The 24,633-nt window shown below is 40.2% G+C and overlaps 1 protein-coding gene across 2 annotated transcripts in view; it reads left to right on the forward strand.

Annotated features, from left to right (window-relative positions):
• FNDC3B (fibronectin type III domain containing 3B) overlaps window positions 1–24,633 on the forward strand; it is a 148,498-nt gene that overhangs the window by 108,811 nt on the left and 15,054 nt on the right. For both annotated transcript variants that reach the window (XM_042820888.1, XM_042820889.1), the window contains exons 15-23: window positions 1,512–1,650; window positions 2,257–2,328; window positions 2,789–2,907; window positions 3,631–3,736; window positions 4,501–4,673; window positions 6,215–6,328; window positions 7,567–7,716; window positions 10,967–11,247; window positions 17,388–17,600. In XM_042820888.1, coding sequence (XP_042676822.1) covers window positions 1,512–1,650; window positions 2,257–2,328; window positions 2,789–2,907; window positions 3,631–3,736; window positions 4,501–4,673; window positions 6,215–6,328; window positions 7,567–7,716; window positions 10,967–11,247; window positions 17,388–17,600 — 1,367 coding nt within the window. The remainder of the gene's footprint in view (window positions 1–1,511; window positions 1,651–2,256; window positions 2,329–2,788; window positions 2,908–3,630; window positions 3,737–4,500; window positions 4,674–6,214; window positions 6,329–7,566; window positions 7,717–10,966; window positions 11,248–17,387; window positions 17,601–24,633) is intronic.

Consider the following 24,633-nt stretch of genomic DNA (forward strand, 5'->3'; position numbering starts at 1 on the left):
TACAGGACTCCAGGTAATAGTGAACTAAGAGTAGGGAGGAACTTAATTTATGATGATCAGTGACTGTTTTCTAGTGAGGTTCCCTGCAAAACAACTCTGGTATATATTGTTCAGTAATTTTATCAGTGACTTGAAAGGAAAGTTTCATTTCTATTTCTAGCAAGCAGATGAGAAAGTGAAGGACTTGAGGCTGGGGAAGGAGGGGCTCGGAAGTGTTGAAGATCCCAAATTAACAGTCAGTTTAAGATGAAGTTTCAGTTCCTGCTGGGTTAGTGCAAGACTTCTGCAGTACAAATAAAGCAATATATAAGTTCCTTACAAGTTATAAATAGATTGTATTACATTTATATCTCAAACTGATTCCCTAGAGCAGTTTGTGCATGTCATCTATCTGGTGTTCATGGTAGGATGCCTCAAACTGAAGAACAATCAGGAAGAACCAAGAGATGATTAAATAATTAGAAAAGGCGGCAGTAAGAAATAAAGAAGCGGGGATGAGGAGGGCAGCTGGTCAGTAGGGATGTCCACATCATAACTGGCTTTTCAGTTTAGCAAACCAGAAGGGTAACATTTCCATATGCAGAAGATTAAGAGCCAGTCAAATTCAGTGAGAAACAGTGAACTGATACTGGCTTTGATGACTTCTTTAAGGCAAGCATATATAGGCTGGAGAACTTCAGTTTACTTTTTTGGCCTTAAAAATTACAAATTGCTTTCCCCAAAGCCTGTTTTAGGACAAGGGGATAGAAATGGCCGTTCCTGAGAATTGCAGAGCTCTCCAAGTGGAAAAGTTCCTGCTAGCTTATATTTACTATTAGCAATTACAATAAATATTTTATTACTCACTTCCTTGGCAGCAGATTTATGTCCCAGAGACTCGTATGAGCTAACACAGCTCTCAGCAGCCACACAGTGTTAGACCATTTGGGGTTTCTTGTATGATCCTGATCTCCTCTATCTCATGGCCAAGTCCCCATGTTCTCCCTTAGCAGCATTCTCACTGAAGTCACCAGAAAGTGTTCTTGGGAAGAGACAAAAGATTTTCACCTGAGAAAGCTGACTTCGTGCAAATCCTGCTAGTTTCAGGGTCTATAGATCACACATCACTTGGTTGCCTGTCAATCTACTCTATATTTTTAATTACTGCTCACTGAATATCTGAAATAATATGTTTTAAATATTGGTTTGCAATGCCTCCAAGTAATAGCATAGTTGTTATTATCTTCATCTCCTGTGAGTAAATAACCTCAAGCTGCCATGTGATTTTCTGCCTTAAAAAGAAAAGAGAAACAGTAGTGCCATTACCTTAAACTCACCGTCATCTGTTGCTGGTGAAGAGATTGGAAAATCAGCGTGGTTTCTGGAGAAATGACGCTGACAATCAGCTGTTATTAACATCCCACACACTGTTTTGGAATGTGACATGCTGTTTTCTTTAATGATATGTATCCTGTGCAAAACTATTACAGGAAGCAGTGTTAAATTTGTTACCTTATTTCTTTTTTCCCCAGCTGTTCGCTTCTAACGTGGAAGGAAAAAGTTCTCCAAGTGAAGTTTTGGTCTGCACAACAAGCCCTGACAGGCCAGGACCTCCAACCAGACCTGTCATTAAGGGGCCGATAACATCTCATGGCTTCAGTGTGAAGTGGGGTAAGCCACTTTGTTTTGTCACAGGGGGTTCTGTGGGGGTCATCATGCTGAATTTGGTGTAGTTCTGTTAATATGTATTGTAACGTGGATTTCATGTGGCTTCTCAGTACACAAAGTAGCATATATTTGGAAATCTCGCCAGCCTAATTACGTGAGTATTTTGGAAGATGTGTAAAAACAATTATGCTTTAAGAATCAGAATTGTTGCTTGTTTTTAGCTAGTGAACTTGGACTTTTAATCAAGAGCGCATCCAGGCTTTTTACCTTCCACTTCGTGCCTCATTGTAGATGGATGCTGCTTTCCATTCTACCTGCTTCCTTTGTCAATGTGGCTAACATCCATATCCCATCTTTTTCAGTGCTTTTTCCATTTTTTTTGTTTGTGGCATCTTTACAAAATGTTATTCTGAGCCATTCTGAAAGCTAAATTCTGCTGTCCACTTCTGCTATGAATTTCTTGGTGTAGATAGCGTGGTGGGAGGTGGTTTGTGGACAAGAAGGAGCAGAATCAGAAACAGTTTCTGTGATTTTTTTGTTCTATTTCAATCCTTATCCTGATTTACTAACAACATCCCTGGTTGTTTTTTGTTGGTTTTTTCTTTTTAGATCCTCCACAAGATAACGGTGGTTCAGAAATCCTGAAGTATCTCTTAGAGATTTCTCAAGGAAGTCCGGAAGGTAAACCTGAAGCAAGTTTTCATTTCAATCCATTCTGACTATTGTAAAGAAATACAGGCCCTTCTGGCTATTAGTGTGATGCAGAGGTGATGGAAACTGAGTTACAGCCCTAACGTTTACAGGATTCTTGGGGAAGGGTTGATTGGTTGGTTTTAAGAATGCTCTTTTTCTCCATGACCAGTGGAATTTTACGTTATAGGCCTTGAAGCTACTGTTTTATTTTATATTTAATATGTTTTAGAAATACATATATTGTGTGTGTTTTTTGTGTTTATTTCTACCTATATATGTGTCTAGGTATGTATATGTCCTAAAGCAGGAATAATATTCATAGTAGTATTGAAATTAATGACTCCAGGAAATAAATCACAGGGAAAACCATCTTAAAAATGTTATTTTTGACATTAGTAAACTTGTTGCATTTATGCTTTTCTGAACATGGATATATCTAATTTTCTAGCAAATCAATGGGAAGTGGCTTATAGTGGATCAGCTACAGAATATACCTGTACTCACTTGAAACCAGGCACTTTGTACAAACTCCGGGCATGCTGTATCAGCACTGGTGGACACAGTCAGGTAAGTAGCATTTAGCAGACAGGGCTATTCCTTTTCTGACATTTTTTTTGAGATTTTTCTGCTATATATGGTAAATGATCTCTGCTTTTCAAAGGTGAATATTTTCCCCAGAATAGAATAAAGCTACAAGGACTGCAGTTAATTTTTTTCTTGCAAGCTGCTAAATTTTGGAAGATTTCTATGTGAATCTGGTGAATTGTAGTCAAAATGCAATTCAGAGTGGTTTGCTTTCCTCCAACCTGTGGGTGATGAGTTTCCATGTGGAGGAGTTGTTCTTGGAAAATTTTAGGCTCCCTTTTCAGCCATTGATTGCTGTCGTTCCTTTCTTTAATTTGGAATATTTTAGTACTTACACTTTCATTTTTATTGCTTTCATTTTTTTTTTTTTTTTTTTATGATTGAGTACATTAGGACTTGATGCTATTTTAGAAACAAGGAAAAATGAAATGATGAGCCCCATCGAATCAGCCAGTATTCCAAGGCTGATTCCACAGGAACCAGTAGCAATTCCTGTGCTGCAAATTTGAGTAGACTAATGGAAGAACTCTGCTAGTTGCATTTGTAAGAAACATGCTTGATAGTATTTGCTGCCATTTGTATATATATATAAACTTTTAGAAATAGTTGTTCTAGAAAGTAGTTTTTTATCACTTTCTACTCGTGGTTTGCTTTGCAGGTGCTAGAAGTACCACAGAGCTAACTTGAGCTCTTTTTCTCTTCCAGTGCTCAGAAAGTTTACCTGTCCGTACGCTAAGTGTTGCACCAGGTCACTGCCGGCCACCAAGAGTTTTGGGGAAGCCGAAGCACAAAGAAGTTCAGCTGCAATGGGGTGAGCCATAGGAGCATATCAATCAAACAGGTTGTTTTCATGGTGGAAAAGATCCCTATAGCAAGCCAAACGCAGGCGTGGGAAACAAATTTAGTTTTGCACAAAGCTGTTATCTCAAGTGAAGCGCAAGGTTTAGATCATTGTGCAGAGATTTAAAATCTCATAAATGTTAGCAGTGTGACTAATGAAGTTTGAGAATGGAAGTTGCTTGTGTTTTTATGAGGTGTTAGTGAGTCTTTGCCAGAAATCCCATGTGTAAGTAGTAGTTTTGGAGTGTATGAGACCCTCACTCCCTGTGTCCAACAACAGCCGAGCAGCCAAGATTAGGTCAGGCAGACCCCATACCACGTGCCTCCTAAATTGTCTTTGACCCACAGGGAATGTTTTCAGTCCTATTCTTTGTGCTGGGGCAAAAAACAGCTCTTCAGAAGAGGAACTACTTTGTTCTGCTTAAAAAGTCGCTGGGCACCTTCTGGAAGCAAATGCAGTTTCCAGGGTGAAAGTTCATGGCGTTGGGAGGAGCTGCTGATCTTCCACACGGCAGTCTGACCTAGTGAATGTTTAGGGTTACAAGTAATTAGTTTATGCTGATCGTTCCTGTGCTGGAGGTATTACAGGTAAGGCATCTATCAAAGAAGGAAATTGTTGCTGATAATATGTATCCATATATTGTGTGTGTGTGATAGATCAGTGATACGTGAAATAAAAAAATCTTTCTGGCACGTGCCCTTATGTTATTAATGCATGATGTCTTTATGTTTTAGATGTCCCTGCATCAGAAAGTGGCTGTCCCATCTCAGAATACAGCGTAGAAATGACAGAACCAGAAGAAGTTGTTTCTGAAGTGTACCATGGTCCTGATCTGGAGTGCACAGTCAGCAACCTTCTGCCAGGAGCAACATATCGGTTCAGAGTGAGAGCTCTGAACGATGGTGGGGTATGTGCAGTGTGCTGGACCATAGCTTGGCTTTTTCTCACTGGTGGTAAATTGCCAGAGATGCAAATGACCATCCAGGACTGCGTATTAGTGCTGATAGTCAAAGATGTGCAGTTCTGGACAGTGATTGCATTGGCGCTGATGATCAGAAAGACAAAGGTGAGATGGGCAGGAGAAAATAAAGTGAGAAGTGCTTAAAAGAACTTTTGAAGTTGAGCTGTGGTTTTGAATCTAGCTCTTCTGAAACAAGATTTCAGATACTTACGTGGCTTGGCTGGCCCGAGTCAGCTGGACCAAAACACGCAAAATCCCTGCTAACAGTCTGATCTTCTTACAAGAATCTCTCTTTACTCTTATTCTACTGATCTTTTCTACTGTTTCAAATCTTAACTGTGTAAAAATGATGGATTTCACTTCGGTATTGATATAATCTGAGGAATACTTGTTTGTTTATGATTTCGTTGTAAGATTACATCTTGCTAAGGACATACCAAATAGCCTTTCTCTGTCCTGTAGTGTAAAGAAACAGCCAGAGTAAAGATGTGAGATTTCTTTGTAGTGTACATTTTGTAATTCAGACGAAGCAATGAATGTTAGCCTTCATTGCTAGCAGAGATACTGACAGGTGCCCATTGAGAGGTTGTCTGGAACAAAAATTTTAGTGTTGTTCAGCCTTCATAATGGTTCATTTTTCCATACTTATTAGTATTCCATTCCAAAATATTAAGTATCAGTGTTTTTCCTCTAATTGCTAGTATGTAATGTTCCTTTGTTCTGGAGAATGGTTTCTAATTAGCTTGGGGATGTACCGAACAAAATTTATTATCCCACTCACACAGCCCCAGTTCTGCTGTGCTTGTGCTGCTGGCTGAAGTTAGCTTTCCTGGCTGTTGAAATTTGTTTTTTCTTTTGCTGTTTCTTTTACCAAAGACTCAAATCTCTGACCATTTGGCTGAGCTGCCCACAGAGGCCCCTATGACTGCTGGGTGAGGTGGCACTTGGTGACATGCTGCTGCTATACACCCAGACTGCAGCTCCATCATATGCCATCCTCTTGCATTTAACATACGGCAAGCATTTTATATATAAGCTGGATTTCACCTCCACTGTGTTGTTGTGCTCCTCCTCACAGCCAGACAGAAAACCAGGCTATGGTATAGGTATGGGAATACCTTGAAGTAAGGTAGAGGGAAACAAACTGCTTCTCAGCTTTCTATTGCTCAGCACCCAATCCTACTCTTTGGTAAATTGGAATTGGCCTTGGCTTTCAGAGGCAGTCATCATGGCACAGGAGGATGTGGTGGAGCAGCCAAAGTGCAGTCTGCTGATACCTAAGTATTCCTCACATTGTGACATCTCAATAATTCACATGGTCTAATGCTACGCTGATATTTAGCACTGAGTGCTGAAAGCCTAGTTTATCTTTCAGCTAGTTTATTGCATTGAGAAAATTCCTATGTGCTGTTGTTGAAAAGCCTTTGTTGAATGTGAGCTGTGAATATGTTTGTGTATTGATGTACAAATACCTTGTTTCCCTCTAGTATGGGCCATACTCAGAAGCTACAGAGATCACCACGGCAGCAGGGCCGCCTGGCCAGTGCAGAGCACCTTCCCTGTCCTTCCTTTCCGACACACGTGTACTTGTAAGCTGGGAGGTAGGTCGTGTGTCCTTGTTGTTTAATTTCTGTTTTCCTTATCCAAACTAATGTTGTTTCTGCACTCTTGAAAAGTAGCTCAAGAGATTTTAACTGGTTCGGAAGAACTTTTGCAGTAAAATCATACGCAGAAACTCTTCTATTATCAAAAGCCATCTTTTCTTCTTTTTAAAGCATAAAGTTGATCTTGAGCCATTTGGACCAGCATTCAGACACAGGACATCCTATACTGTTGTCACATGGTAGCGTTGGTCTGTCTAAAGTGCGCTCTATAAACTTCTAGCATGTCAGAATGTCCTGAGGGGGAATTATGAAGGCAAATATTTTATTTTGGGTGAAGGTGAAGTCTCTGATATGAGATGAACCCAGCACAAATGCATACAATTTAGCTCTTTCTCAAAAATTATTTGTCTCTTCCCCAAATATTTACTTTTATTTTAGTCTGCATGCATTCCTTCTCCGTACTTCACCATCTTAGACTTTAGATTCTTTAAGAAAGTCTTAGCTGAAACACAGAAGTGTTGATTGGTGTCATTAAAAACATTATGTAATTAAGGCAGGCAGGAAAGATGACATAAGCAGTGTAATATGGAACAGTGAGGCTGTAATTCTGTCACAGATTGTCTTGGAACACTCAGCAGCTGTTCAGCCATGCAGCTTGCCTTGCCCTCCACAAAAGGATACCTCTGGTGAGAAGGAAGTTACTGATGTTCATGAGTTTTTGTGTGGACATTAATCTACCCAGGTCCACCTTCCCTGTCCCATGCTTTGTGCATCAGCTTGATGGCTGACTTGCATCGAAAACCCCAGATGAGCTGCCATGATTGTTGAGGTCAATCTTGTCACAGTAACGTGAATAACTGCTTCAGGCTCGAAGGCCATCTCTTCCAGAGATATTTTGATTGACTAGATTGAGATGCTTTTTTGCATTCTCCACAGCTATGCATCTGCCAAGCCAGTGGAAAGACAATTTATTACTGGGTGTTTTGATGAAAAGTGAAGTAGCTGCATATGCTCTCATTTCTGTCTATTTCTTTCAGGTAAACATTGTGCAGAACTACTGTCTCAGTAACCTACTAGGGGAACACTAATTCAGGGCACTTCAATTTGCAACAGCAGTAGTGCCATTAATTTCAAAATAAGAGGGTTTTGTCAGGTTGTTTCTTTCTTACCCAGTGAAACACAAAGATGTGCAGTGCTCATTTCTAAATCAAATGATATGAATATTTGTGTTGCAGAGTCCTGAATGTTCTGGTGCTGACATCTCTGAATACAGATTAGAGTGGGGAGAAGATGAGGAATCTCTACAACTTGCATATAATGGCACAGATACCTGTTTTGAAATCAGTGAGCTGTCAGCAGCAGCGCAGTACTGCTGTAGGCTACAGGTATGGAAGCTGCATGTTTTTCCATGCACTGCTACTTAAGATGTAGTCATGGTTACCTTCTGCTGCATTTTGGTTTTTTTCCTACATAGACTCTATGAAGTTCTGTGTTTTGAAAGTTAGGTGCAGGCTTCATGTATTTTAAATAATGCAGGCTGCTGTAACAAGGTTTTGATTCAATGCTATTCAAGTGGCAGACCAGTTATTCCAGCAAGGGAGTTGGAGTAACTTGTGGCTTGCATGTCTAATATTCTTAATTTCTAGTGAATTATACTTTTAACAACTACCTTGAGCTGTGATGGTAAAATAAAATGAGAACGTTTGAAAAAACAAATATTTGGTAATATGTAAACATTTACCTCCCAAGTGGATGTTGCAGATTCCCTAGCTTAAACAATAAACTCCAACATCTGTTTCATTTATCAAATAAAGCAGCTGAGTAGATTCTCATGCACTTAGATGGTTGTAGCTGCCAAAAGGTGAGTCCTCATCTGTACCATTTTCTCTTATATCTGTGAGGTTATGTCTACTCTGTTCTCCCTTATGTCCACTGAAAAATGCAAAGCAAAGTTAAGTGAAAGTGAAGTAAAAATAATTTTGCATGAGATTCCAAAAGATCTATTTGTACATCAAGTTAGAATAAGTGTCAGAAGTAAATCCAACCAAAGGTTCATATCCCCACCAAGCTGGCAGGAGGTGGACCACCCAGGGCATTTCCTTTGATCAGGGACAGCACACTTCTGTCAAGTGTTTCCTTCTCAGCTTTTTTTTTTCCAGCAGGACATAGACTTTCTTTTACGAAGTTTCTTTTGAGCAGTTGGTCAACAGCCAAAGAGCAAGGGCCCCACACCTCTAAGTATGCTCAGCTGTGCTTAGTAACTTTGTTGTAAGTGTAAGTGCCCTATACCTTGCTCTGGCAGTGCTGGAAAAAGTTGTTGAATGAACATCAATGGGTGGCTTGAAAGTCTGAGCCCAAAGGTGCATCTGTTTGCTCAAGAAGGAAGGTATTCAGAACCCAGTGAGCAGGGAGGTGACTATGAGAGCACTTCTGTGGTGAATGCTGGGGAACTCAGAGATTCTGATGTTAAAAATGGAAACAGACAGCTGTATGGGGTTGATTTCAAGCAAACATTAATTTTACATTTTGTGCCACAGAAATGTTGCACACATCCCACCTTGGTTTTGACAAGGCCAGTGTAATTTCTTCCATAGATGAAGTGAAATGAAATGCCCAACAGCACTAAGAGATTTTATTGAAATCTATCAGTGACCCATGTATTGCTTCCTAGAGGGCTTCATCCTGTAGTCAGTCTGTGTAATATGGAGATGCATGTCTGAGTAACCATGATATAAGATAAGCTGCAACATTTAAGCAATTACATGAAAATTAATGAAGTATTTGTTGCAGACAAAGGAGAGTTGAATTGTATCAGAAATTTCTTTTTTTTTAATGGTGAGAATAATGGTTCTTTTTTGTGTCTCTTAGCAGCTCTAGCAAAAAATATTTCTGTCACTTTATAAAAATAAAGATTTCCCAAACTACTTTTATTCAGTCTTCTAATAAACATGCAATGCTGCTATCTCAATCTACAGTAACCTGATAAAAAGAGAGAATTGAGGAATCAGGCTTATGTATCTTGAAGGTAGACAATTTGTCTTTACTGTTGCTCAACTTTTTTTTCTTTAATGAATATTCCTGAAAACAATCGTGGCATCTGCAAAGGGAAATATTATGTCATTTAGGTGGGGGGAAGCATCTAGGAACAAAGAAGAATGAAATTCCCATCAGTTATGATGATGAGGTTGTCTAATAAAGCAGTTAAAAGCACCACTAAAAATAAATTGCTTGGAGCAAGATACAGATTGCCAAACGCTGGTTTAGAGGCAGACCACAAAACAAGGCTCAGTTTTAGCGGTTCTAGGAGCACTTTGCTCAGTTGAAGATGTCCCTGGAGCGGGATTTGTTTTGAAGGGCTTTTTAAGGGCCGACAAATCTAACTTTATTATCTGTTTCTTCAATTGAATAAAACGCCTCCTGGAAAAACAGAGCATGGTTTTGTGTTTGTACTATGCGTAGTAGAAAAAAAATAGTCACTGTAGCCTAGCATAGGCAAGGAACCAAGCAAGTGTTTGATGCATCCTTTCCTTGCCATCATGCTCCTACTGGCAAGATTGCAAGCACAGGCTTTCCAGGTTAATTGTCATCTGTTCGGAGGGTCGGCTCACTTCCCCCAGTGCTATGGGAGCATGGGTGGTGGGCAATGCTTTGAAACAGCAAAAGCTGTTTCTGAAGGGCTGCACCTTCTGCAGCTGGACAAAGGCACATGCAACCCGCCACTCAGCCTTTGGCCTGGTTTGAGTAACAAGTTGCAGTAGGTATGTCCCAACGTCCCCTCCAGCATGAATGGCTCTGTGATTCTTTGCACAGGAGTGAGAAGGTAGCAGTGCAGCATACACAGCACATAGCACTGACTGGGAGTCAACCGTTTGTAAGGCAGGCCTGTGCAATTGTGTGATGTCGAGCTTGCAAAGGCATCAGCCTCTAATTAACGGGCAGAAAGGGGCCAGAGTTTGAACCTTACTTTCTGCTGGGGTCCTAGATCTGTGAATCAGGATGAGGAGTTTGGGAATTGTTTGGTCTCCTCTCTGGTGGAAAATACTGAGCTATCTACTTTGGTAGTTGGTAGCTAGTGACCTGTAACTCCTGGGGAAATCTGAGTCATAGGCTTAGTGCCATGCTGAGCTTGTATATTCTTATAACAGAAACTTTTAGCATCCAATTAACTGTTCATTGTCTGAGCTAGGAACCTGTGTAACTCACAGCAAGTCAAATGTCCCTTACATTGGCACATCATGTTCCACACTGCGGAAACTGAGGTTTTTATGCAGACCAATTTGATAATTTCAGGTAAGCAGTTTGCTGGGCACTGTGATGTCACCTGTCACTGGCAGCACACTGACTTTAACGTTACCTCTTAGCAAACCAAATTTGCTGCTGATGAAAAGGTTACCATTAAGTTTGATTAAATGTATTCTCCAGTTTTCCTGAGTGGCACTCCTGAGTAACTAAGGAAGGTATTAATTACCCTAATGCAGGTAGAGGGTATGAATCATCCTTTGGAGAATGAGCCAGTGATGCATCCTCTGTGAGGAATCCATGGAGCTGTTCCAGGCTGCACAGTTTGTGATTTAAAAACTTGATAGGCGTGTGAAAGAGAACGTTTATTCTATACAGTGTTATTGTTCCACACAGGCTGTTAACCAGGCAGGAGCTGGACCCTACAGTGAACTGGTAACCTGCAGGATCCCCGCGTCTGTACCTGATGCAGTCTCTACCCTCTTTGTGCTGGAGGATGAGCACGTGGATGCCTGTCAGCTCTCACCTTCTGTGTGCCTTGCATTGAACTGGGAGGAGCCATGCAATAACGGAGCTGAGATTACTTCATACAACATTGACCTTGGTGACATCAGCATTCCTGTAGGAAATGTTACGAGTTATGTTATTCATGATCTGCTTCCAGAAACCTCATACCGGTGAGTACAGTTTTTTGTGGTATTTATTCAGGATGAGATTACGTGGTTTAATTCTACGTGGGAAATGTTTATGGCTTGTAGAGGGAGTAGAAAAAAGCCAAATGAGCCTAGAAATCTGCAGTAGCTGCTTTATGGAACAAATTGCAGTAGTTCATGTTCAAATACTGCATTTCCCCACCTTTCTCTTTCTTCTTTCTCTTCTCCTGTTATCTCTGACCTCTCCTTTTGAAGTTGCTTTCGCATTAAGGACGCCGGTAGGTAAAATAATTCCAAAAATTATAGAGAACTAAAATGAAAGTGCAACTTCTGTCTTTTTTTTTTTTTAACTTTCCAAATTCTTATCAGTACTGTTACAAGAGCTTATTATTAAATATATTGATCTCTGTGAAGGGGCTTGCACACAGGTAACTTTTGTTTATGTAGCTCTAGCTATTTTTCTTACTGGAAAATGAAAACTAATTAAAAGATAATCTGAGTTTAAAGCAATTTATTGATAACAGTTCAGATTCTAAATTTTTAAGTGACATTGCAAAAATGACATGATCAGCTAATGCTTAAGCTTATGTGGTTTTTTTTCCCCAATGTTAACTAAAATTAAAAACTCAGAAAGGGTTCTGTGCAGGCAGTGAACTCTGGTTTAAGTACTGTTCTAATAAAGCCTGAAATCTGATTGCACAGCTGTAAAATTAGATATGGCACAGAATTACTGTAACATTTATTTGTTCTTTGTATGCAGCATCACAGTCTTACAGATCTTGTAGAGTTCATATAAAAATTTCTACTCCCAAATCTTCCCATGTTTTCAAGAAGGAGACCTTCTTGTGGCAAATACGCAAGTATTCATACTAGAAGTTAGTTAACAAAGAAGCATGCTTCCATTACTTGTAGTGCCCAGTGCAATGTATCCTGATCTTTGCCTACAATATCTGGGTTTCAAAAACATGTTGTGAAACAATGAAAAAGTAGATTTATTTTTAAAAAAAGAGTTCCTCTGGCAGTCTGAATCATATAAATCCAGGAAGTACACCTGCATCGTTGCTGTCTGCAGTTCTTCAGGGGTTTGTAGCTGTGATCCTTTTCGACAAAAGCAGAAAAGAAGTGTTTCCTCATCTTCAGCTGTGCTTATTGTAGCATGAAGCCTCCTGATCCTTCCTCGTGTTGACCCCTCTTCTGTGCCAGCAAAGTGTTGTTGCATCATTCCTGACTGGGAAAACTGGTCTTAGTGAAAACTGTCCCTATTTTTGACCTTGTAAGTTGGATAGAGGAAAAAAAAGTGTAAAAGTGGAGATGCTTCTTCTAGCCTGTACACTGGCCTAGGCAAGCTACAGGTGTTTGTGAAAGTATCAGTTTGAACCAGTTCAGGTTGCTGTCATCATGCTTCTGACCTCCCTCCACCTCCACGTTCTCCCTCTTTTCTTTCTCTCTACACTGGTGCTCATGGGTCTTATTCCAAGACAAACCAGAGAACTCAACTTTGAAGACCAATTGAAGACATCATGCAGGTAGTAAAAGAGCTGAACAGTTTGTTTATTGACTGGATACCCAGCTGTGCAGCATCTTTAGGCATCGTCTTTGGTAGTACATCTTGTACTACTTGGTTTCTCCTCATATATTCGGTCAAAACAGCTCTGAGCATTCATCACAGAGGCCTTTGTCCTTCAGTCCCTTCTTTAGATGGTTTCTAGTTGTCTGTAGCTTTGTTTTGGATACCAGCCTTGTCTCCAAAGCCTGGAAACAGAGGTACAGAATGAAGTGATGGACGGGACATTACTCTGCTTTCTAATCAGGATGCAGTCCCCGAAGCTCTTAGTCGTGCTGCTGTAAAAATACTGTTGTGCTGAGATCATACTAGATTGTTTTATTTTTTGCATTCTTGTTTCTTTAATTTGTGAAAAACACTATATTGAATTACTTATTTGTAGTCGGGGAGTCTGGCTGTCTCTGATCCAAATGAAAATGCTGAAGCGTGAGCATTAAGTCTGCAACTATTCTAAATATTGTTGTAAGACTGAGTTCTTACAAAGAAAGAAAATGTTGTGTGAAAAGTACAGGCCAGTGAGTGACTAATAAGAAGTAATACTATATGAAAGCTTTATTTTTAAAATAAAACAAGAGAAAGATTGTCTCAGTCCTTACATCTCATGTCTGCCAGAGAAGACAAGGGACAAATCCAGTTACACGTTATGCAGCACAATCTATAGCACAAAAAGACTGCTGTGGTAACTGGGAAATGTATGTCAAAGTATTTTTGCTATTGATTGACACTATGTATTTTCTTCCAATGTGTTTATCAGGCTGTTCTCTGAAAGATGTTGAGATGGGGATTTCAGCCCTCCCTGCTTTAATCAAGGGCTGTTCAGAACTTCACTGATGTCATTCTCTTCCATTTCTTCACCAATAGTTTCTCTTTTCATGTCAGTTTTGTTTAACTTAACTCTTTTCTCTCTCAAGTGTTTATTCCCTGCTGCGTCTAAATGTGTTTTCTTCCAGGCTTTGTTTTTCTTAGACTAAACAAGCTCAACGCTACTGGTTTTGAGACTGTGAAATCTCTTGACAAAGTTTCAGCAGAACCTGAAGGTAGCCAAGGGCTTATTTGCTTGATTGCATTGGAATTCCACTGTAAACGTTTTGTTTACAGGAACCCTGAACTTGAAATGTGAATGTTGGATAGTTTGAATCCACCAAAGCAAAATTTAGAAAGGAGCATGGTTTTGAATAGCACTGCGATTCAGGCTGTAGGCCCTCACGTGTCTGCCCCAGTGGGCTGGTTGGCTTGGGTGTGGTATTGCATCCATCTGATGGGACGGCCACCCGTGTGCGACTCAAATACATGCAGAGGAAGCTCAGGGCTCTTTGCAGAGGTCGTTTGGAGCTGGCAAGTTTGATGGTTTCTCTGTCTTGGCAGCAAATCTTGCCAGCACAACACAAGAAGGATTTGCATCCTAGAATATATTCAAAGCGTGAGGAACTGGGGCATGCCTCTGCCATGCAGCCAGTGGATAGGCTGGGCTGGTTTCACGAGGACTTGTCCAGTGTCAGGCACCAGCACTGCTTTTGCAATAAGCAGATGCCTCCCAGAAGCACTCTATAAATGTCACTGCTGTAAGCCAGCCAGTTGCAGGAACGTATCTTGAGTTCTGCAGTCTTTCCATGTTATTAACGTAGCCTTGGAGCTCTGGAAGCTGTGATTACAGCATAACAAAGGTAGGGCTGGTTTTCTGTGAACTGATCTAACTAGAAGTGAGTAAATAAATACTCCACAATAAATAAGTATTTGATAGTAATAGAAATGTCAATTTTCTGTTACACTCTGTTCCCAGGCTTTGCTCTACACTTTCTGTAGTTAATTGTGCAGCACTGTTAGGACACTTCACTGCAAAACAGTGATTTTTTTTTTTTAAGAATTCTTCTTTTGCTCTGAAGTTACATAGTTTACGGAGGCAGATAAGCCCCATTGCATTTAAATAGCAGCACATATTTCTAATTTCATTTAGGAATACAAATTCCAGACATTTTTAATTTCTAAACTGTATCAAGGGAAAGATCTTCCAGCATGCAAAGAGAAGAATGCACATGGATACTCAAGTTAGCAATGCCCCAGTGAGTTGTAAAGCAAAATCTGTGCTTTGAAGTTTAAAGGTAAGTCTTGCTCCATTTCCAGAAGAGTGCAGTGTGAGGGACCTGTGGGGCTGGCTGGTAGGATTGCTGTCCTTTGCATTCAGGCTGATGGCAGGAGGAGACTGAGCTGCTTCTCCTCTCTTTTGTGTAGTCTGTGGTGTTTTAAATCTGCAGGTTTTCACACACGCATGTATTGCAGCTGGTGGCATTCTGCTTGTGGGAACTGGTGAATGAAACTCTTCACATGTCAGACTCCGTAAGATTAATTCAGAAATGATTTTTGAGTTTGCTGGAATACATTACAAAGGATTTTCTGACCAAGCTGAAAATAACCTCATCTCTAGTGTGTTTATTTTCCTCGGTCGAGGAGGCTATAATGGTCTGTTAAAGGTCTTCTAATGGTTTCTAAATTTACTTAGTTTGATGTATTTATTTTTAACTGTTTAGAAGATGCAGTGGGGAAATATGGGAATGAATATATAGGGTTGAGGCCTGCAGAGTGACAATTGACTGAGAATTTTTATGGTGGCATAATCAGAAGAAACGGGCTGACCACATCCAGCCCTGGTAGAAGGAAATAAATCAGTTACTGCCTTCCCTTTATCATCATTCATCGGATGCCTTACTTTATTTGATTTTATTGTCATTGGTCTCACTGTGCTCCTGTGTCAGAAGGGCTGGTGGGTGAGTGCCTTGAGTGCCTGTTTGTGTGCATCAGATGGTGGGACCAGGGCCACCAGGAGCTCCATGCAGCCCATGAAAGCAACCACAAGTGAGAGAAGAGGCACATTTTAACCCTGTGCAAATACCTGGCAGAGGGTGGATCAGCAGATGGAGCCGTATCTTTGTGCACACGTCATAAATGCACATTGCCAGCCCGTGTCTAAGAAGTGTGGTGTGAAATCTGAGAGCTTCATTTCAGTCACTCCTTGTTTTCAGGTGTGATAACTGCTCTTGGGAGGAGTTAGTTGAGGTGGTGGTGGGTAATACAAAATAAAACAGAAGGTGTTGGTGTAAGCAGTCTGTTTTGTCATGTTGCTGTTACTGTTTTTGTGCATGTGCTAACAGGTGTCTTGCCTGAATCCAGTGAAAATTCAGGCAATTTTCACTCTTTTTTTACTGGAAAGACTATTAACATAATGGCTTCTTGATCTGAAACAAGCCAGTAACATCATATGAAATAAATTCAACGCATGTTAACTGCTCTTCTGAAGATAAGAGAGAAGTCTTTGTTCTTTTTCCTGCAAATACTTGCGTGCAACACTTGAAGAGGAGGCTCCCAATAGACCCCTCTTCCTGCTGTTTTCTTCCTGGAGGAGGAAGTCACCTCTGTGTAGCATCACACAGTGGTCAGGACCTATTTTCTGAAACTAAAGGGAGGATGAAAAGGAAAATGCAGCTCAACACTTTCCACGCTTAGGCAGCCAAGGGACCATTTGCCCTGGTAAATGGCTTATGGGTTTTGGTTTTTTCAGTTGGGAATCCTGTTCTCTGGAGGATTCTTTTCACTTCTTTAATGCTACATAACCTTTTCCTAATGGTAGAGCTAGCAACTTGCTTTTCAAAGCAAATTTCTCATACATTATATATGCAAACTTAATCACTTTATATGCTTTGATGAAAGTAAATAGCTATGCCAACCAAAGATATTTCTATTTATCTTCTGTTTTCTCTGAAGCAGCCTGTGTAATGGCTTACCAGATTCTGCTCTTCTCCCTTCTCCCCTTTCCACCTTCCCAGGGAGTTCCTGGCTTCTTGGTGGCTGACACTTTTAAGAAGAAGCAATGCATATTTCAGAGTCTTTTCCCATGAGAAGATACAGGGTTGCAGGACATAGAGTTTCCAAAGTCAATGGCATCTGTCCAGTGATCTAAAGTTGATGTACCATCTAAAACTGTAGTTTGCCTAGCCTCTTTTCTCTGATTCTCTCTATGATTTAGCAGCCTTTTGTCAGGTTCATCTGTGCCAATATTTCTATTTAGACAGAATCTCACATCTAATAAACCCTCAAAGCTCTTTCCAAGTGCATATTTCACACTTTTGTTTTGATGTTGCTGTTGACATTACCGTAGTAGAATACCACCACTCTTCACTCATTCCTGTAACAGATTCTCATTGTGCAAATTATTAAACTGAAGTGCAAACAGACAAGTGAGTGACAAAGCAGTACAAGCTAAGACACCTACACCAGTCTACAACCCACAGAAGGGTTGTGATTCAAACCTTCCAGGGTTAGCTCTTCCAAGTAGACTTCAATGTGCACCAACAGCATGCTTGAGATGTGCTGCACACACGGAAATAATGCTATTCTTAGATTGCCAAATGTGTTTACCAATATGGAGAGAGGTTGCATGGCAGTTATGCCCATGCTGTCTGCCATCAGCTTCTGAGTTTGCTTAGGTAGATCCTTCTGCCTCTGTCTAACTGCATTTCTTCATATCTTCACTGCTGCCCTTGGGATTTTTGTACACCAAGAACCTTGTGAAAACATTTTATGTAACAATCACCTTTTTTCATTTTAGGATTAGGATCCAGGCTGTCAATGAAATTGGAGCTGGACCATTTAGCCACTTTATTAAAGCAAAAACCAGGCCGTTACCACCCTTACCTCCTAGGCTGGAGTGTGCTGCAGCAGGTCCTCAGAGCCTGAAGCTGAAATGGGGGGACAGCAGTTCCAAGCTTCATGCTACCGATGACATGGTCTACATCTTACAGATTGAAGATAGAAATAAAAGGTAAGAGATCTGATTCATCTCGTTGTCTTAATGAAAAATGAATTCTGGCTCATGATAAAGCAGCTTTGAATTGCAGAAAGAGAAACGTTTTCCCAATTACTTGATGCTATAAATGTATACAAAAAGTTGTTTCAGTAGGGATTCATAACAAAGCTGCCAGTTACTGTAGAACAACTGCAGTCATTGCTGCACTGTGAAATTTTGACAAACTACTGGCTCCTCTGCCAGCAAAAATTATTACCTACTTTTATAATCACACTAATTTTCCCTTTGAAATATGAAAGCAATGCTATTGCATGCAGTGTGTGTATTAGTAAAAGAACTGATCACAGAGTCAGAGGTCTAGGAAAAGCAAAAACAGAACTGGAAAAGATTTTTTGAGCAGAGCATGATGGTTGGGATTTTAGATCTATCATATTTTGGATCTTTTGGAAAAAGTGAACTTGGCATCAGTTTGGTAGCAAGACAGTAATGACAAAATAAGAATACTTGAGGAGCTTATCTACTGTGTTTCACTTCCATCAAGTTTTCCTCAAAGCCATAAGAGCTTTCAGTATGCAAGAAACACACAAGTAGACATTAAATAGTTCAGGAAGAAGCTTTTCACAAGCAACTTTGTTTTGGAAGGTTTGACAAAATAGCTCCAAAGATCTCTTCAATGAGTAAGTATCACAAATAGTTCATAATTTACTGAAAAACACTCACAGTGACTTTAATTAGGTAAAATAACTGGTGTATGAAGTAGCAAATCCATAGGGACATTCAGTACAGATCATAATTTGGTGTAAATTAGTATGATTCTTTTAATTTAAATAGAGCTGTGTGAGTTTGTGCCAGCTGAAGATCTGTCCCAACAGCTCTAATTCTAAGTAATAAAACCTCCATGAATAATGCCTGAATACCTCCCATTGTTTCAACTGTACTGATACAGAGATGGTACACACTCCCCTGTGTTAATACTGAGAGGTGTCCAATGAATATAAATACCTATTTGAAAGTTTGACTGATGAAACTGTTTCTCTGGAGTGCAGTGATGCTTGTCAGGAGCCCATCACCTGCAGCAGCACGTGAGCAAGCCAGCTGTAAAGAAACACCCAGCAGGCTGCTTTTGTTTGATTTCATGTAGCAGTGCAGGTAGGATGGTGAACTGCAGATTGTTCCAAACCTGTTTCTGCATTGGAAAAATAAGTTTCCTTGTAAGATTAAAAGAAGTTGTATTACCTAGCTCCAGAGAAACAAAGCTGTTTCTAGAATCACTTTTTGGTTTTGCACAAGCTTCCTTCTGCGAATGGTCTCTTAGGAACTATTAATAAGGAGGATTTGCTGCTCCTTGCACTTGTTACTCTGCGGTGTCTTCCAAGCTTTAAATTTGAGTGGGCTCCCAAAAACGCAGAGCAACCACTCATCTACACTGACTGTTTCCTCGTACAATTGTGAAAAACACTGGAAGACAGTCCTTTGAGTGGGGGCATCTTTAATTGTGCAGTGCTTTAACAGAATAGTGCAGGTGAAGTGCGGATGTCAAATGGAATAGAAGGATGATTTGGAATCTTTTATGGTTTGAAAGGGTTGTTGCTGGAAGGTGCCATGGTGTCCTCTCTGCTCAAAGAACAGACAGCATCTGACTCTGGGCAGGGCATGGATAATAGAGCCAAAGGGATGGTCTTTGTCTTGTTCTCCATCTTTCAGAAGTTATAGTTAATATCTTCTCTGATGCATCTGAATTTACTTTTATCTGACTGACTCAAGTCAATATTACAGTTTCTCCTTTGGTGAATCTGAGCACACTGTTTGTTTGTTGCAGCCTTCCTTACTGATGAGGTTTAAAATATGAGATGATTTTAAAGTAATCTCAAAGCATTTTCACCGACACAAATAGGTAAACAAATTGTTTTTAAGAACAAGAATCACCAAGAAGTCAGGTTCTGATCCTAGCAGTTCAGATAGCTTTTTTGTAGAGATTCTCTTCTGTTTCTGAGCACTGATCGCCAGCCAGTGCTCTTGAGTGTGTCTTGGTCATTAAGAATTGTTCTTAGCTTTCCCATGCTGTAATGAGGCAACAGGCCAGTTATTGCAAACTGAAGGTCTCATTGATTGCAAGAGCTATGAAACGAAATACTTGGAAATCTCCTGACGCCGATTAATGTCGGGGCTTGAAAAGAGGCACGTGTCAGAAATGCACCTGCCTTATCTGCCGTTAGCGCCTCGGTGTGTGACATCCAGGCAGATCAAATTAATCTCTCTTGCCCTTTCAATTACGTGTAGCATTAATTGGAGACGAAAAGTCTGTTTCTAGAAAGCACAACACATGGGAACGTTAATTGAAAGCAGTTGACCTTTATGTAAAGAGGATGATAAAATTTCAGTGTTTTTCAGATAAACCAGCATTCCTATCTGTTGTAACATCAAGAAAATCACCTTAATCAAGTCGCACTGTTTTCTTCTCCAAGTGAAACAAATGAAACTAATTAAGAGTAATGCTTCTGAATATTTTTTTCTGTACTGCTAATTAGTCTTTAGTTGTTCTACGAGTAACTATACCACTTAGTGTCTTAAAACACTTGCGATGTCTAGTCTGAAAGAGGGAATGGGCAACTATGTTAGATGTGGGTCATTCAATGCATTGCTTGTGTTTCTTTTAGATAGACGTTATCTTGCATTTGAGATTAGTTCTGTGATTTTTCTACGTGTGCAGGCAATTATAGTTTAAGAGAATCACTGGATGGTTGGGTGAGATAACTTGAAGATACTCTTTTAAGATATCAGTGAAGGATCATTGTCTATTCTTCATAAGTTGTCTTTTGTAAGTGGATTGTTAGATGTTATTTGCTGGTCTTCTGCACTGTAATTACTTTTGTTATGGCTATTTGCTGCATAAACGAGTTGTGACCATGTATCACTGGTTAGTGTATGATAGTAGTCGTGTTATCCTTTTGTAACGTGAAATTTTGTTTATGTACGTATATTAATCTAAAATGCTTTGTTAAATTATAGGAATTTTCCATTTAAGGGCATGCAGTTCTTAAAAAAAAAAAAAAGTGATCACTTTTTGAGACAGTGGAGTATAAGAAAAACGTGTTAAATGTTTGAGATATGTTATGTGATCTTATGAATCCTAACGAGACACAGAGTGGGATGCCTTTCAGTAAGTTTGTTGAAAGAACAGTTTGGTGGGAATTCTGTGATGCACAGTGATGACTGGTTTAGTACCCAGAGTGGTCATGGGGCTGTGCTTACAGGGAGGAGCGTTTGGGCCACCTCTCCATCTGTAGGTGCCAGCTTTGTTTTGCTGAAGCTGTAAAGCAGACAGGATGCCTTGCTCCCTTAGCAAGCTTTGCCAAACCAAATGGCTGAGACTGTCACGGCTGTGGACGGCTCTGAACATGCTGTGCTGAATGAGATTCATTTTAAGGTTCATGGAAACTGTTAGATGCTGCCATATTAGTAAAGCGGACTGTAATGCTGCACAAGAGAGATAAAGATGTGTGTGGCTATAGGAGCATTAATTTGCTACTGCTTGATTGGTGTTTTGTTCTGTTTTAGTTTTAGCTTTATTAAGCCTACTCCTGTTTATATCTTCTGTTAGTTTTTAACACATTGCCATTGTAAACTATAGTATCAGGAGCTGCTTTAGTCATCTGGTTCTTCTTGACTTTTGGCAGGCAGCTGGATGCTCTCTGTAACTTCTCCCAAATCCTTCACTGAAATGCTATAAATTCACATTGCAGTGTGCTCAGTATTGTCCTGTCTCTCTGTTCCTTGGCCTCCAGTGTGATTGCACATAAGAATCACATTGAGCACTTGGCTGATCTGCCGTCCATTCCTCCTGAATGTGCCCAGGCACTGTTGAGATGTTAGATGTTACTGTTGCTTATTTTTTCCCTCAGGAACCAACTTTTTCTCCATCTCTTGCTTATCCTTGAAGTTGATCTTCAAAGTGTTCAGTTGTCTTCTTTATGATGTGCCTGAGCTACGTCTGGTGTAACCAATAGAATTGATGAATTCTTGTGTGCCACTTCTCTTTGTCAGCATCCAGAAAGTCTGAATGATTACACAGGTCTGCAGTCCAAAAGGGAACAAAAACGGGAAGCAAACACAGGATGCCTGTAGGGTTCTCCTCTCTGGTAATCTATTGGGAAGAGTGCAATCCTGGGGCTTTAGTTCAGGCTTCCCATGCTCTCTGTATGCTGCTTGTACAATGTGGTGGGCTGTAAATTCCAGCTGCCCTCAGCAGCATGAATTTCAAGGGAAAAGATAGTAACTCATCCTTCTAAAAAATTAGTTTTTCATGCTAGGTGGGAGCTTCTGTATGTCAAGGCATCTCCTTTCTCCATAATTCTGGAGATCTGACAGGTGGCCATGGTAAATATGGGCTACGTGCTCAAATTCAGTAGCAGATGAAAGGCTGATCTAGGAGAAGCAAACTAAAAATCAATTTCTGGCTGCAAGTGCTCCTTACCCACAGGCTAGACACGCTAAGTAATTAGGCAAAGAAAACAAAACTCTCTCCACTTAACTGCTAGCACTTCTTGTTCTGCCTTTTTCTTCTTCAGTTAGTTTTGCTTTTCTAAGTACGAGCAAAGAAACATCATCTCCTGTTGTTATGCCTGTAAACAGAAGCTATATGGCTGCTGTTGTGAGGAGGTGGGTTTCTAAACGTTGTCACGAACAAGCTTATGTGATAAGGTTTCCTACAGATATCTTCTAGAAAACACATCTTCAGATCAGAGGGTCCAGCATGCCCAGTCCATCCTCAAGGTAGGGTGCCCAGGGCTGTGCCAGCAGTGGGGCTGTGCCAGCAGTGGGGCTGCCCAGCTTTATTTGGCTTTAGAACGGAGCGTTCCCTATGCTGGGGGTGAATTACATATTTTTGTTTTGAAGCTTTGCTTTCCAGGGTGCTGCTGCATAGTGTAGGGAACTGCTAGCTGGGGAAGAAATGGCATAAATCAGTGAGTGCTTGATAATGTTCTTTAGAGAAAATAGAGGAACAATCCATAAAAAAAAGTCAGAGGGGGCTATAATTGTGCAGATAACAGGCACAGTGCAATAACAACACTAAAAGTTGTGTTGATTGGTGAAATTCATGGGCTTTGCTTTCCAACTGTGCAGCTGCCCAGGTACACTGCACAAAAGCCTCAGGTCACTGGATCAGACCTGCGGTGGATTAATGATCTCCCAACACAAAAGTGTGTCTGATCACTTCAGTGCTGCAGGAGGCAGAAAGAGAATCATTCTCTTGTAGCCCTTGTTCCACGCTTCAGATTTCTGTCTGTCCTGCATTTGCTTTCAAATTGTTGCAAAGACAATTGTGTTACTAAAATATACACAAAGCGAGAGGCTCTGAAAGGTAACCTGCTGATTAAAATGTGCTGAATGCTAATGAATGAAGGTAGAGCAGCAAGAATGTTCACAATCCTCTGCTTGACTGAAAGTGGCTGAAGTGGAGGAAACAAAAATGCTCTGACATGTAAAACATTTCCAAGAAGATCTTCATGGTGAATAAGAAGATATTGATGAAAAACTAACAGCAGTGGTGTCTCCCAAATAATCATTCTAGGACATTGTGTTCTCTCTTATCCAGGCTGTGTAAGTAAATGAATAATCCGTGACTGACATGAGAATGTCTGGGAGAGAGAATTGGGATCGCTCAAGTGGGAGTGAGATTCTCTGGGGGATGTCGTGCTCCCTCAAGATGATTTTCATCTGCTACCTAAGTGGGGAGGAGAGGCAATATTGCCTCATATTAAAGCCTGACCCTACAGGTTCACTTTAATTTAAAAAAAAACATGCTAATACATATTATAAATACATATTAAACAAACAACACCAACAAAACTACGTTGAAAGCACAGGCACACACAGGTAGTCTTTTCTCAGAGACGACATATCAGAGTAAAATGTGCAGCCCATTGCCTTTCAAACTAGGCTGGGCAAGACGCTTAGAAACAAAAATGAATAGGTGCTATCAGCATGCATGGGGATTCACATGGATGGTTTGTGCAGGCAGGGGTTAGGGAATGACAATGTCTTGTCTGAGATGCACTCAAGTATGTTTTGCTTTTGTTTCTCTCTTGAAAGGAAAGAGTTTCAAAAAGATAGGATCCAAAGTGCAAAGTATTTCTTTAAGAACATTTCTATATAGGAATGGGAATGCTTTTGGGTTGTTTCAATCTCTGGTATTCCCATACTGTCCCCACTTTTTTGCCAGTACAACTGCTTTGACATAGTGCTGGAGCAGCTAGGGAATGAATCCAGTACAAGGCTCCTTGCTTTATCAGTTCTCAAACCCAGTTCACCTTTTAGCCCTGTCTGTATACAAGACATGAACTCCTTGCAGATGAGCTCCAAGCTGGCTTGTTCTTAAGAAAAGGTGTGGAACAGGTCTTGTATGAAGCACATTGAGCCATGCCAGACTTGGCAAGAAGGCAAAGGAACTCTAAAAGTGTATTTAAAGGTATCTTTAGATTTAAAAAATCAACTTGCAATAATATGAACTTGCAATCATATGGACAAATTGTTGTCTTTATATAATTCTTAATTTATCCAGGCATTGCAGTAGTGACAACATGGAGGATATGTTGTTCCAGTTCTATATCCGTCTCCATCAAATGGAAACTGTAGTATTTTATTAAATAACAGAACTAACTGGAGAAGTATAAAGTACCTGTGTTGGTCATGAGAAAAATACTGTTATTGTTGTATATTTACATATAAGGTATTTTAAAGTTCAAATGTTTCATCTGCATTGTATTTCTTCATGATTTGCATTCTTCAGATGTTGTTGTCAGGGTAAAGCCTAACAGCAAATAAGTTTGATGGACTCATTAATCAGCCTTTCTTCTTCCAAAATGGGAAGCCATCTTTCTTCAAAGGTGATTGAATCTCAGAGATTTAAGTGTGCTTTCAAAGCAGTCCTGTGTGCTGAATGTGGATGCAAGATTTTCTCTAATGCTTTTTGCTTTCATTACAAGCAGTTCTTGAGATAGAGAGATGGAAGTAAAAAGAAGTAGAGATGGAAGTAAAAAGAAGTAGA

This window comes from Centrocercus urophasianus, unplaced genomic scaffold, assembly GCF_019232065.1.
Source record: "Centrocercus urophasianus isolate 14NV4802_14NV808 unplaced genomic scaffold, USGS_Curo_1.0 seq_19, whole genome shotgun sequence".
Classification (NCBI taxonomy): Eukaryota; Metazoa; Chordata; class Aves; order Galliformes; family Phasianidae; genus Centrocercus; species Centrocercus urophasianus.